The following is a 14,792-nucleotide window of genomic DNA, read 5'->3' on the forward strand; positions in this document are numbered from 1 at the left end:
AGAGGCACAAACAGCCCCCCCCAGCCCAATAAATAGTGACTGTCTGTGGCACCTTACAGCCCCCCTGGCATTCCCAGTACCCAGAGGCACAAACAGCCCCCCCAGCCCAATAAATAGTGACTGTCTGTGGCACCTTACAGCCCCCTGGCATTCCCAGTACCCAGAGGCACAAACAGCCCCCCCAGCCCAATAAATAGTGACTGTCTGTGGCACCTTACAGCCCCCTGGCATTCCCAGTACCCAGAGGCACAAACAGCCCCCCCAGCCCAATAAATAGTGACTGTCTGTGGCACCTTAAAGCCCCCTGGCATTCCCAGTACCCAGAGGCACAAACAGCCCCCCAGCCCAATAAATAGTGACTGTCTGTGGCACCTTACAGCCCCCTGGCATTCCCAGTACCCAGAGGCACAAACAGCCCCCCCAGCCCAATAAATAGTGACTGTCTGTGGCACCTTACAGCCCCCCTGGCATTCCCAGTACCCAGAGGCACAAACAGCTCCCCCAGCCCAATAAACAGTGACTGTCTGTGGCACCTTACAGCCCCCTGGCATTCCCAGTACCCAGAGGCACAAACAGCCCCCCCAGCCCAATAAATAGTGACTGTCTGTGGCACCTTACAGCCCCCCTGGCATTCCAGTACCCAGAGGCACAAACAGCCCCCCCCAGCCCAATAAATAGTGACTGTCTGTGGCACCTTACAGCCCCCCTGGCATTCCCAGTACCCAGAGGCACAAACAGCCCCCCCAGCCCAATATATAGTGACTGTCTATGGCATCTTAAAGCAGCCCCTCTGGCATTTGCCACAACCCACAGATTGCCAGTCCAGGCCTGGACACTGTGCCTTCCTTGTATTAATGCCCCAGACTTTGGCAGACAGAAGTGCCAACAAAAATCACTATAGTTTACACAGGTCCACCATATTTTTTGCCACCTAGGTACCAGGGTTTCAGCTGAAAAAAAAACACACACATGGGCACAGCATGTGTAAAACACATGAAATCATGGACTACATGCTGTCATCTGTGCTTGGATATCTTCATGTGTTCTAATCTGTCAGTTGCACTGCTGTTCCCAATGACTTGCAGCGCACACAGCTTGCAGCCAGCACTAATGCACTAACATATGCTCTGCTGGCAGCTCTTCTTAGGGGCCGGAGGGATTAACTGCACTGTCACGTGATTCACCCCTGCATGAAGGGATGAGTGGGGGCACTGAAGGAAACAAGGAGAAAAAGACTACATGGTACACCACTAGATCAGGGGAGTTATAAAGAGGACGTTGGGTGAGGTTCCAAGTCTAACAATCCCTTGAGTGGCTCCGGCTATATTTACTTCCATGCTTTTATCAGCAATAGGATTTGATTTTGTTCCATATCTCTATTCCCCTCCTCCTGTCCCTGTATCCCCTCTTGCAAATTCATAGCTACACTGGAAAGAATGTATCCCTATGCTGATGGCGAAACCCCCCCTTTCCCTCCAATATCAATGGCAGACATCACAATAGAGACAGCAGACCCAGCACCTTTTGGACGGCCCATTGTTGGCAGGCAAGCCACATGAAATTTAATGAGGGTAGTTTTGAAATACTTAAAAACATAAGCACCAGAAATTGCCCTGTGTGCCGCTGCACTTAGCAATGGTGTGAGCTTTTCCTATTGGGAGACACCGGCAACAAAGCGGAGAGAAAAGCCGCAAAGAAACGGAGTGCCAGGGCAGACTGGAGATACAGATAAACAGAGCCAAGTGAATAACAGCCCCCCGTTGCTGCTAGGGGTATCATAAGGAGAACTAAATTATGTGCAGAACACGTGAGAGTCTCTAAAAGGATTTTTCTGCGGGGCCCTGTAATTTAGTTACTCCTCCAACAACTGCCGTAATCAGCAACGCATCTAGCGCTGTCAGGCTTCCAAATGAAATATGATTGGTTGCTATGGCTACTACATTGTTCCAAATTTGCACCACTTTCTGTCTGCACATGAGGGTCACTGTGCCTCTTTATACCTGGGCAGTTAAAAATCATCCAAAATTAGACCTTTACAGCGTTGTTGCATTAGTAACTCTGCGTAACGCCGCCATTAACCTGTCATTCAACAATCAGATCATAATGGGGGAGACCTATCGAGAAACCACCTCAATGCAAGGTCCTCGCCAACTGGGTTTTCAGACTTGCCGGACAGATATAGTTGATTTTTGGCCCCGACTCTAATTTGGCAGATTACTGGCCCTTGTATAGAGCCCTCCTTATGCCCAGTCTGACCATCCTTCACTATTAATATCATTGGTATCCAGTGTCGGACTGGCCCAGGATACCAGGAAAACTCCCGGGGGGCCCAGGTGTCAGTGGGCCCTCTTGCTTCTAACCATTTGGCCTGTTTCATGGCCATTCCCTATTTCTGAATGGGAACAAAGAGGAGAAATAGATAGAAGGATAAATGCTAGTGTGTAAATAAAAGAGACTGGGAGAATATATAGGTTGGGTGAGGAAAGGAGGAAAAATAATTTGGAGAGTGGGCCTAGGGTCTAAGGTTTTCTGGTGGCCCCTAGGGTCTAAGGTTTTCTGGTGGCCCCTAGGGCCTAAGGTTTTCTGGTGGCCCCTAGGGTCTAAGGTTTTCTGGTGGCCCCTAGGGTCTAAGGTTTTCTGGTGGCCCCTAGGGTCCAAGGTTTTCTGGTGGCCCTAAGGCCTAAGGTTTTCTGGTGGCCCCTGGGGTCCCAGTCCAACACTGTTGGTATCAACCATCATTTTTCCAGTAAATTACTGGTATTTGACTCAGATGGCGACCCTGTCTGAGAATATCAGGGTTAAAGGAAAACTCCTCCCTGGATTAAACTGTTTAACACGCTTTCCATAGCATTACCTATACATGTACGTACATAGAGTATAGAGGAGAATGGCCTGGGCTCACCCAGCACCCACACCTGCAGGCCTGCCCCAGCCCGCACCGACACTCAGGAGGGGAGGGGCAGGAACAGGGGATTGTGGGACCTACTCCACCTATCATTACACCTCTTTGTGCACATATTTATCTTGTTTGGGTTTTTACCATCTGTGCAATGGGAGGTACTGTTTGTGGGTGCTAAAAATACAGGAGAATTTCCTTGGTGGGTAGCAATAAATTGCCTCTTTTGATGAGTTTTTGGTCACTAATGGGCCTCTAAAGCCACAGCAGCACAGGCACCACATGCCTCCTCCCCTCTGTCTCCTTCCTTCCCCAGCTGCTCTCCCTCTGGGTAAAGTCCTCTCCCCCCTCTGTAATAACCAGCCCTCTGAATGCTCAGCCCTGACAGGAGACTCCCCCTATTCCCTGCATTCTCCTGCCCAGCTTTGCCCTGACATGACCTCACTCCAGTCTCTCCTCTCCCCTCACAAATCCCACCCTCATAGCGGCCATTACCAGGCCGGTTCCAGCTAGTCGGCCACAATGCACCAGAGCACTTATTAGACCCACTTTCCCTCTATTCCTTCTTTCCCTCCCTATTACAAGAAGAGAGCGCCCCCAGCCCCCCCTCTCTATTCCACAGGGATGGCTCAGAGCCAATCAGCTACTCAAACGTCACGACGCAGGAAACGTACGCATGTAAACAACGTTTAAGAAGCGGCCCCGCCATTTTTCTTACGGGAAAAGGGCAATTAAGCCTCATGTGGGGAGGATTAGACGTTTCTTTCAGAAAAAAATAAACAAAACAATTGTTCCCGAATGTATCTGCTCAAATAAAAGTATTTTCTATCAAAAATCAGCCTCGTACAAGTGTTTATATCTTGACTAGATTTGGTAACCCTAAGCCTAAACTGTATGTTTACATCACCAACTATTGCCTAATTCTTCTGTTTCTAGAAATTTCCACCTAACGCTTTTTGGCTGTGGGCGATATTTGTCCAATAACGAAGATGGAGACTGAGGGGCTCTAAGAACGTTTGACGTCAAGGTGACTCGCTGTGGCTCCGCCTCATTAGGCGTCACAGACACGTAAGAGTTGGGTGGGGCTAAAGTCTCAGTGAAGCGCTGGGCAATATGGCGTCCGTGTGGGTGAGAGATGCGCTTAGTAGCAGGTTGCAGTTGGTCAGAGTGGCTCCGGGGGCCGCGGCATTGGATCTGCTCTCACAGGCAGGAACCGTAAGTGTTTGGCAGCGGCACAGGGGAGTGTAAAGCTGTTACCCCAATGTCTCTATATATCTGTAACCTTGTTATGGGCTAAGGGGGCCCAGCCTGAAGGCCAGTTAGGGGGGGATTTGGGGTGAGTGTTTATTTGTGCCCTGGGTACCCCTGGAACTATAGCGGGGTGACTGTTACCCCAATGTTTCTATATATCTGTAACCTTGTTATGGGCTAAGGGGGCCCAGCCTGAAGGCCAGTTAGGGGGGGATTTGGGGTGAGTGCTTATTTGTGCCCTGGGTACCCCTGGAACTATAGCGGGGTGACTGTTACCCCAATGTTTCTATATATCTGTAACCTTGTTATGGGCTAAGGGGGCCCAGCCTGAAGGCCAGTTAGGGGGGGATTTGGGGTGAGTTGCTTATTTGTGCCCTGGGTACCCCTGGAACTATAGCGGGGTGACTGTTACCCCCAATGTTTCTATATATCTGTAACCTTGTTATGGGCTAAGGGGGCCCAGCCTGAAGGCCAGTTAGGGGGGGATTTGGGGTGAGTGCTTATTTGTGCCCTGGGTACCCCTGGAACTATAGCAGGGTGACTGTTACCCCAATGTTTCTATATATCTGTAACCTTGTTATGGGCTAAGGGGGCCCAGCCTGAAGGCCAGTTAGGGGGGGATTTGGGGTGAGTGCTTATTTGTGCCCTGGGTAACCCTGGAACTATAGCAGCGTGACTGTTACCCCAATGTTTCTATATATCTGTAACATTGTTATGGGCTAAGGGGGCCCAGCCTGAAGGCCAGTTAGGGGGGATTTGGGGTGAGTGCTTATTTGTGCCCTGGGTACCCCTGGAACTATAGCGGGGTGACTGTTACCCCAATGTATCTATATATCTGTAACCTTGTTATGGGCTAAGGGGGCCCAGCCTGAAGGCCAGTTAGGGGGGATTTGGGGTGAGTGCTTATTTGTGCCCTGGGTACCCCTGGAACTATAGCGGGGTGACTGTTACCCCAATGTTTCTATATATCTGTAACCTTGTTATGGGCTAAGGGGGCCCAGCCTGAAGGCCAGTTAGGGGGGGATTTGGGGTGAGTGCTTATTTGTGCCCTGGGTACCCCTGGAACTATAGCAGGGTGACTGTTACCCCAATGTTTCTATATATCTGTAACCTTGTTATGGGCTAAGGGGGCCCAGCCTGAAGGGCAGTTAGGGGGGGATTTGGGGTGAGTGCTTATTTGTGCCCTGGGTACCCCTGGAACTATAGCGGGGTGACTGTTACCCCAATGTTTCTATATATCTGTAACCTTGTTATGGGCTAAGGGGGCCCAGCCTGAAGGCCAGTTAGGGGGGATTTGGGGTAAGTGCTTATATGGGTACCCCCCTCGTGCCTTTCCAACATTATTCTCTGTATCAGTCCATTAACTGGCACTAACTGTTCTATCTATAGGCAATACCACTGACTGACTTTTATATCACGTGTAATGGGCACCTGGCAGACCTTGAAGAGAAGCTGCAGGATGGACGCACCTACAGCATTGTACCTCGACTGTGTGGGGGTAAAGGGGGTGAGTACATTTTATTTTGAGCAAAAACTTAGCAGGAGCAGATTCACTGAACAGATGATACCATGTACACGCGTGGCTGCATTGCCCAAATGGTCAACCTAATCAAATCCAAGCATTTATGGGCAGCTTAAGAATACATTTATTTATTTATGTGATGCTGGAGGGTAACTAGAACACAAATATGAAAAATAATAGTTCTGTAAGTTCCAGAACTAAAGTTTTGCTCAAAAAATCTTGCAAAAGGAGCCGTAGGTAGAGGATGGTTGTGTGCACTTGTGCAGCTCCCAGCGCTGTATGCCTGCGACTTTCAACTCTCTTTTCTCCTGTCAAAAATTTAACTACATTTCTGTTTTGGGGCCGTAGGCTTTGGTTCTATGCTCAGGGCACTTGGTGCTCAGATTGAAAAGACCACAAACCGCGAGGCTTGTCGTGATCTCAGTGGGAGGCGACTTCGAGACGTGAACCACGAGAAAGCGTGAGTGCTTTATGCTTATGTATGTTTGTGGTTTTGTTCCTTGTTCTTCTTTAAAGGGGGGGTTAACTTTTAGTATGATGTAGAGGGGGATATTCCAAGACAATTTGTAATGGGTTTTCATTTTTTATTTGTAGTTTTTCAATTATTGTAATAATTGTTCAACAACAACAACTTAGTTGGTAGGGTCCAAATTACCTTAGCAACCAGGGAGTGGTTCAAATAAGAGGCTGATATATGAATAGGAGAGGGACTGAATAGGGAGAAAAGTAATAAAACTGGAGCCTCGCAGAGCAATAGTTTTTGGCTGCCGGGGTCAGTGACCCCTGTTTGAAAGCTACAAAGAGTTTTTTAAGAAGGTGGCAAATAGTTAAAAACTATGAGAAATAAATAATGATGACCAAATGAAAAGTTTGTCTGGGACTAGAGTTTTGGTGCACAAATGCCATGGGCTGGGCCGAGCAGACTTTGTTGGTTGAAAGCTGGGCTGCTATCAGGAATCACGGGGCCCCTGGCAACATTTTCTGGGCCCCCCTCCCACCAGTACATTGGTAGCCAGCAGGGCCCTCCCACCAGTACATTGGTAGCCAGCAGTGCCCCCCCCCAGTACATTGGTAGCCAGCAGTGCCCCCCCCCCCAGTACATTGGTAGCCAGTAGTGCCCCCCCCCCCCCAGTACATTGGTAGCCAGTAGTGCCCCCCCCAGTACATTGGTAGCCAGCAGTGCCCCCCCCCCCAGTACATTGGTAGCCAGCAGTGCCCCCCCCAGTATATTGGTAGCCAGCAGGCCCCCCCCCCCCAGTACATTGGTAGCCAGCACAGCACAGCCCTCCGCGTCTAGTTCGGCTCCTCTGGCGTCTTCAGCGGTGGCGGCTCCTTCAGGGTGGCTTCGGACCCCCCGCAAAGTCCTTCCTGGAGGACACCTCTGCACTCCTGAGTGCCGAAAGAAGACAGGCCATTTTATAAGGTTGCGCCCCATGCGTACTGACGTGACATGTACGCACGGGGCGCAACCAATAGGATCACCCGCTGACCACCAATGACAGGGCCCGGAACTGATTAAAGGGGGCCCGGGCTACTAAGAAAACATGCCGGGCCACCTTTTAAAGTTATAATCGTCCGGGCCCGGGACGACTGTCCCCCCTGTGCCCCCCTGATGGCTGCCCTGGTTGAAAGCATGGTAAATAGCTGGCATACTATGGCAAGATGGCGACACGTTGTCCTCTTTTGACTGTAGGATGGCAGAATGGATAAAGAAACAGGCAGATCGGGAAGCAGAGAAAGAGCAGCGACGCCTGGAGAGGCTACAGCGTAAACTGGCAGAGCCAAAGCATTACTTCACTGACCCAGAATACCACAAACAGTGCCACGACATGTCCGAGAGACTTGAAGAAGCAGTAATTAAAGGTAGGAGACCCCATGGTTTTGCTTATACATTAGCCACTCAGCCATTTAGGGCTAAAAAGTTCCTGCAGATAGTCTCAACTTGGGACAAAATCATTTTTTTTTTTTTTTTTTTGGCATAATGGCTGCGTGGACCTTCTCCTTTTAGTGAAGAGTTGTCCTTTTGTATTTCTGTATGTTTAGGGTTACAGGCATCCTCCAGCAGCATGGCTTCTGCAGAGTCCGATGATACCCGGAAACGGAAGAAGGACATGTACTCTAGCAAAGGGACACCTGGCAAAAAGAAATGCTTTTGGTAGGTACAGCAGTTCACTTTGGGCAGTCTGGTAATATTGGAATTATAAAGGGAAATGTCAAAATCTATAGAGGGCAGGGGGTTAAGGTTTTCTTCAGGTTCCTGAGGTGGGGACAGTATTTAAATAGGGAAAATATAAGGATTGAAGTTTGACGTTCATTTGCTATCCTGGGGAGAAACTTAGCTTTTAAAGATGTCTAAGATATTACAGGCTACTAAAAAGAAATTCAGTTTTTCATTCTATATGTAATATGCGATTAATGTTTTATAGGACGGGATTGGAAGGGTTAGAAACCTCTTCAAGCTCTGATTCTGCCAGTGACAGTGATCTTGATGAATCTCCTTGCTCATCATCTTCGTCATCATCAGATTCTAAATACTATGAGAACATTAAAGAGAGACTACAAAGCCCTGAATCTCAGAGCAGCCCAGAGGAACTGGGGCAAGGCAGTTCTGATGGATCACACCAAATGCTAGAGGGGCATTCCAGTTCTGATAGATCACACCAAATGCTGGAGGGTCAAGCCAGTTGCAGTGGTTCAGACCAAATGCTAGAGGGGCCTTCAAGTTCTGCTGGAGCGCAGTGGCAATCCAGTTCTAAAGGCACTGAACTAGTTCAGGAGTCGCAATCCATTCCGGTAGAATCGGAACAAAATATGGAGTCTCAAAACAGCTCAGATGAATCAAAACAAACAACAGCTTTCAACAACAGTGGAATCAATGTTGAATGTGAGAATGTAACCAGCCCAGGCAGTACTGGACAGAACGGACAGACTCCTAATGATGGGCTGAGACCTGCATCTCCCAGTATCCCGATATCCAAACAGGAACTTCAGCAGCCATCAAACGCTGTGAGTAAATGTAGTGTGGTGTGTGCAGTGCAGATTGCTATCCATTTTTCTCCCTGTGTTAAGAAAGGGAGCCCCCACTAAAAGATGTATTAGACCTACATGTTAATCAAAATCTGACCCCCGACTTCTGCATGAAGAGAGAATGAAAAAGGACAAATGCTGAGAGGGAAATAGTAAAGAGAACTTGATTATTTAACTTGATTCTTCCAGTTTTTATTACTTATTTTGTGCAACAGTTCCCCTTTAATTTGCAGCCAAAGGTATAGTGTTTATTGCAGCGTCAATACTGGTGCCTACAAAAGTCTTGTGTTTCCCAAACCGATGACTGACAACCTTCTGTCTTCCTGTCTGGAACATCTAACAAACCCCCCTTCCTTTTAATCTCAAGTCTATAGTTTTAGGTGGAATGTAAGATAATTCCTATTCAAGATATAGAAAGTAAGGGACATTCAGACATGATCAAGAAAAGGTTAAAGCGATCAATTCAGTAAATATAATTTCATTTTCTGAAGTTACCGGCTTCTAACGTGCAGGAATTTCACTGTGCCTTTACCAAGTTGCTTTGTCTGCTTGCTTTCCTGAAATAGTCACCGCTAAGGGTGAAGACACTCAGAGCTACTTGTCATGGCTACTAAACGCCATAAAATACCCTGCCATACTGAGAATTGCCCCTGCTAAAACACAGGTAGAGACAATTATCAGTAAATGATCAGCATTGTCTGTTTTAGTAGCCATGACAAGTAGCAGCTACTAGTAGCTCTGTGTGTCTTCACCCTAAACTATACCTGAGTAGCAGCTGCCAGTTACTCTGCTCTTCTCTACCAATGGACTACTTGCAAACAACAGCAGGAGTTACATTTTGCCCCAGTCCATCAACCAATCCGCTGTTATGTTTATAAGGTGCAGTTGGAGTTAACAGTGATGAAAGCTGCTGATTGCCCACCGTAGGTCACTAGATCTGAACATTACAGTAGGACATTTGTACGTTACATTTGCACTGTAGTCAAATGGTCTCTTCTCTCTCTATAGGAAACGTTGCCTATAGACCTCCTGGCCTTTAAGACTGCGGCGGAGCTGGAAGCCCTAGGATTGGAGAAGCTGAAACTGGAGCTGGGGGCTCTTGCCCTAAAATGTGGCGGAACCCTGCAAGAGCGGGCGGCAAGGCTGTTTTCTGTGCGCGGACTTTCCAGAGACCAGATTGACCCGTCGCTGTTTGCCAAACCTGCCAAAGGAAAGAAGAAATGAAATGGCTCCATTGAGTTTTTACTGCCCATCTTTTTATGAGCCCCATCTTTTATTTTTCTACAGCAATGCTTAATTTTTTTACCTACAGTTCCTGGCTCATTGTTGCATATCTATCCCAGACTCATCTTTTGCTCGTCTGATTTCAGAAATGGAATATATCATCTGGAAATAAAGTTATTTTGAACCAGCTTTAAAGGAGAAATTGCAATACATATTGTAGGGGTGTTTAATATAAGCCACTACTCACCAAATGCTCAGGTAGAGACAGTGTCATTTTTCCTTTCCTATGTTTTGCTTTGCTTCAGCTCTTCACTCATGGCTGCTGTCTCAAGCTTGGCCATACACGCACCGATTATATTGTACAAAACCTCATTTCATATGATATTTGGTGCGTGTATAGCGGCTCGACGGGGAGACTGATATCGCAGAAGTCTATGTAGCAAAATCTACGTTCAGGGCTAAATCGGCAGAAGGAGGTAGAATTTCTATTATTTCTCCCTCCATATCTAACGATTCAGCCCTGAACGTCGGTGGGGGGTGGGAACAAGTCGCACAAAAGATCAAAATGGCTATGTGTATGGCCACCTTTAGGCTTGTAAAGTTTCTATTGGCTTTTTTGCGATGGGGGTTAATCAGGACTGGGGGAGGGGTCAAAAAATCCTACTTCACATGCACCTGCGTAATATGCCAAACAGGGGCGCTCGTCATTATACTCATGCGTGTCCCCCAACATGGCCAGTTGTATCAGGTACTCCCTCGAAATGCAGAAGGCATGGAGCTTGTAAGGGACATGTAGTAATGTTTGCCCAAACCAGAGTGCAGGCCCCATTAGTAGCACCTCTGGTGAGGGAAACCAGTTTGCTATGATAGGTGCCTTTTAAAAGGCATGCATTTTTAGCCAGGGGGGAGGGTTGGAGGGTCAAACTGGCTCCAATCAGGGCTTTAGTGCTTAGGACTATATCATTTCATAGGTGAGAAGGTTACCTTTAAAAGTAACCTTCAGTATGATGTGCAGAGAGGCAGTATCCAAACTGAGGCTTACAGGTACACATATTGGCTTCTTTGAGAATTTAGGGGCCACCAGGATGTCCAAGAACTTTGTATCTTTTATAGTAACCTAGTCCCCGAGAAAGTCCCCATCAAGTGCTCATAACTAGCTAACAGTCTGGGTTCGCTGTCCAGTAAAACAGCATGAAATATTTTGGGCATCTATTTTGTACAGCTGATTTGTGTTCATGCTGAATTGTGCTTAGTACAGGGGAATCCCTATGTGCCATAGTTTCATGGTATCTCTCTGTACAGGCTATGAGCAAACTTAGGGGGCTATTCCTGCTGAATTGTGCTTAGTACAGGGGAATCCCTATGTGCCATAGTTTTATGGTATATCTCTGTACAGGCTATGAGCAAACTTAGGGGGCTGTTCCTGCTGAATTGTGCTTAGTACAGGGGAATCCCTATGTGCCATAGTTTCATGGTATCTCTCTGTACAGGCTATGAGCAAACTTAGGGGGCTGTTCTTGCTGAATTGTGCTTAGTACAGGGGAATCCCTATGTGCCATAGTTTTATGGTATCTCTCTGTACAGGCTATGAGCAAACTTAGGGGGCTGTTCTTGCTGAATTGTGCTTAGTACAGGGGAATCCCTATACTGCCCTAGTTGGAGGTGCTTAAAACCATGGGAGAACTTCCATTAAAAACTCAGTCAAAGCCCAGGAGTTTAGAGAGCTCCTATTATGCACGCACAGAGCTGCTGTACAGGTGGAAGTGTAGAAGAGCTTCATCCAACAGGTACTGTGTACTACACCTTGCTCAGTGAATGTAGTTCATCTGTATGGGCAGAAGGTGGTGCTGTTTCTCTCCCTAAGGCTGATGTGAGGTTGTGCTGCAGTCCCAGTCCTTGGCTGCTTCAGTTGTAAGTTGCATTATGCAAAACATTAGGGTTCTATCGAGATCCTCAACATATTGTTCTGCTATGAATTTCAGCTGAGCTGTAGAATATGGGAACTCTGTGTCTGTGTCCCTCATATATGGCTACTTATATGGCTACTGTCAGCCTTTTGGAAAAGGACAAATCCAGGAGATAATAAATATTTAGGGCTTTTGTGTCTGAGCAAATCAAAGTTAATTCTGTATCCGTGAGAGGGTGTTGTTTAACCTTAATCCTCAAAACTTCCATCATGTTTGTGATGATTTGGCCACTGGAGGGCACTGTTTCAGAGATAAATACTGCGCTGGCTACAGAGTATCCTATATCTGCATGTTTCATTGAACAAAAATTAGACATATGCTCTGTTTCCCGTTAGGGTTAAGACACACTGAGTTACTAGTAGCAGCTACCTGTCGCGCTGATCATGCTGATCATTTACTGATAATTGTTGCTACGTGTGTTTAGCGGAAGCAATTCTCAGTATTGTCTATGGCAGGGGATTTTCTGGCGTTTAGTAGTAACTGCTGCTAAGTAGCCCTGTGTCTTCACCCTGCCATAGACAATACTGAGAATTGCCTCTGCTAAAACACAGTTAGAGACAATTATCAGTAAATGATCAGCATTGTCTATTTTAGTAGCCGTGACAAGTAGCTGCTACTAGTAGCTCCATGTGTCTTCACCATTAAGCAGACTCTTTTTGCAACTTCAAAACCCTCACCCCAAATGAAGGCCTGCAGGCAAGATGTGGCCCCTTCTCCAAGAGATTTATATGGATCCCAGGCAGTGCTGGCCCAACCCGATCAGGCACCTCAGGCCTGCCCCAACCAGCGCCCTCCCTCTCTCATCCCTGCTCACATACAGTATTAGGATTAGGAGTGGCCATATTGCTTACTGGCACTACACAGTGCTAATGTTTATATTTTAATATGATCTCTCCAATATTTTCTATGGGGAGGGCACATATACCCACAGGCTATAATAAGGATGATCCCATATATATATATATATATATATATATATACACACACAGGGCCACATCTGGCTTTCCAGAGTGGCAGTCCTACTAAAATGGATGTTATAGAACACCCTGGTGTTTGGTGACCTATGTTACTTGGCCTATTTTATTATTAACATTTATTTATAAAGCGCCAACATACCCCGCAGCGCTGTACAATATGTGGGTTTCATACAATGGACATACAGAGTAACATATAAAGCAATCAGTAACCAATACAAGAGGTGAAGGGAGCCCTGCCCAAAAGAGCTTACAATCTGTCACTTGGCCTACTGACAATATAAGAGCCATGAAGTGGTGTTTTGACTGCTCTCCCCGAGTGCAATAGGGTACTCAGTGTATTAATAAATTTATGCTTTTTACAAAGCCAATGAGCATGCAGCCACTCTGTAAGCCTGCATTCAGCCAATGAGTAGATACAAAACACCATTTAGTGTACATTCAGCCTATGAGCATTCAGGCAGCCAATAAACATACACCTATATAGCAGCCTATGAGTACACAGCCAATTAGTATGCAAGCTGCCTATGAGCCTGCACTGCCACCTCCCCCTCGGAGCACCCCACTGTAGCGCCTCTATATAAAGGACCCCCCCATACTTGGTGCTTGTTTAGAGAAACACGTGCTGATTGTTCATTCTCCACTGATTGGGATTAACTGCATAGGGGCAATTACTCTCCCTCTCGTTAGGTTTGTTTAAGGCTTGTTATCTCCCCGGTGCAAATGATCTGCTCTGATTTCTTTACTTAATCACTTTGTGCTGTTAACATCGTGTTAGGTAAACAGGCATCAGGGGGTTAATTAGCACTCCCTCCTTATTATTTGCCAGCGCGGGTCTTATCAATATCAATTAGATACACCATGAGAAATAAGGAAAAAGGTAAAGATATCCCACAGTCCATGAACGGTATTATAGCTTAGCAAGCTATTTGGTGCAAAATCAGGTTATTTTTGTGAGGGGGGTGGGTTGGAAAGAGCCACTGGAGTTCTTTTTTAATGTTATCTTAGATTTAGTGGCCTCTCAACAGAAATCATTCATTATACACAGTGTTTCGGCTCCTTTATGGGCCTTTTATATAGATAGTTGCTGTCACATTTTCCTGCTGCACCTGCTCTCTTTTTCTAGATGCTACACATGGATGGCAGGATCATTATGTGACCCCCGCTGCCAGGGCTGGAAGGGGTGCTGGGGGTAACTGGAGGGAAACCAAGAGACTGGCAGTGGGGAGGAAGTGGCGGCTGTGCAGAGTGAGCAATGGGGGTTTAGACGGCAGACTGACCAATGGGAAGGGGGTTGTCATGTAGACTGGGCCGCATGGTGGGGGGATTCTGGGGGTAATTGGAGGGAGAGCAAGAAGAGACTGGCAGTGGGGAGGAAATGGCGGCTGTGCAGAGCGAGCAATAGGGGATTAGTTTGTAGACTGACCAATGGGAAGGGGGTTGTCATGTAGACTGGGCTGCATGGTGGGGGGATTCTGGGGGTAATTGGAGGGAGAGCAAGAAGAGACTGGCAGTGGGGAGGAAATGGCGGCTGTGCAGAGCGAGCAATAGGGGATTAGTTTGTAGACTGACCAATGGGAAGGGGGTTGTCATGTAGACTGGGCTGCATGGTGGGGGGATTCTGGGGGCAGATGAGGGTGCAGCAATTCCTTGTGCTCCATACTTGCTCTGTGTCACATAAGGATCTCCTGCACCCTCCTCTCAGCTCGGCTAATCATAATAAAAATGAACCCTCACAGGTCTGAACTGGGACTCAAACTAGACCCTGGTATAGCAAGTACACAGGGGCCCAAACAGCGACTGCTTATGGCACCTTACAGCAGCCTCTCTGGCATTTGCCAGAACCCACAGATTGCCAGTCCGGCCTGCTCACAGTTGATCTGTTTCTTGGTTGCTAGAGCAAGTTACCCCCACAATCAGTTATCATGGAC

The 14,792-nt window shown here is 47.3% G+C and overlaps 1 protein-coding gene across 1 annotated transcript; it reads left to right on the plus strand.

Moving 5' to 3' along the window:
* Positions 1-3,988: 3,988 nt before the first annotated feature.
* Positions 3,989-10,115, plus strand: sde2 (SDE2 telomere maintenance homolog (S. pombe)). Its single transcript, NM_001127056.1, is given in 7 exon segments — positions 3,989-4,111; positions 5,537-5,654; positions 6,018-6,129; positions 7,363-7,532; positions 7,713-7,824; positions 8,096-8,675; positions 9,705-10,115. Coding segments are annotated over 7 exon segments (1,410 nt in total). The 5' UTR covers positions 3,989-4,009; the 3' UTR covers positions 9,921-10,115.
* The last annotated feature ends 4,677 nt before the right edge of the window (positions 10,116-14,792 follow it).

The sequence above is a fragment of the Xenopus tropicalis genome, chromosome 5 (assembly GCF_000004195.4).
Source record: "Xenopus tropicalis strain Nigerian chromosome 5, UCB_Xtro_10.0, whole genome shotgun sequence".
NCBI classification, from domain to species: domain Eukaryota; kingdom Metazoa; phylum Chordata; class Amphibia; order Anura; family Pipidae; genus Xenopus; species Xenopus tropicalis.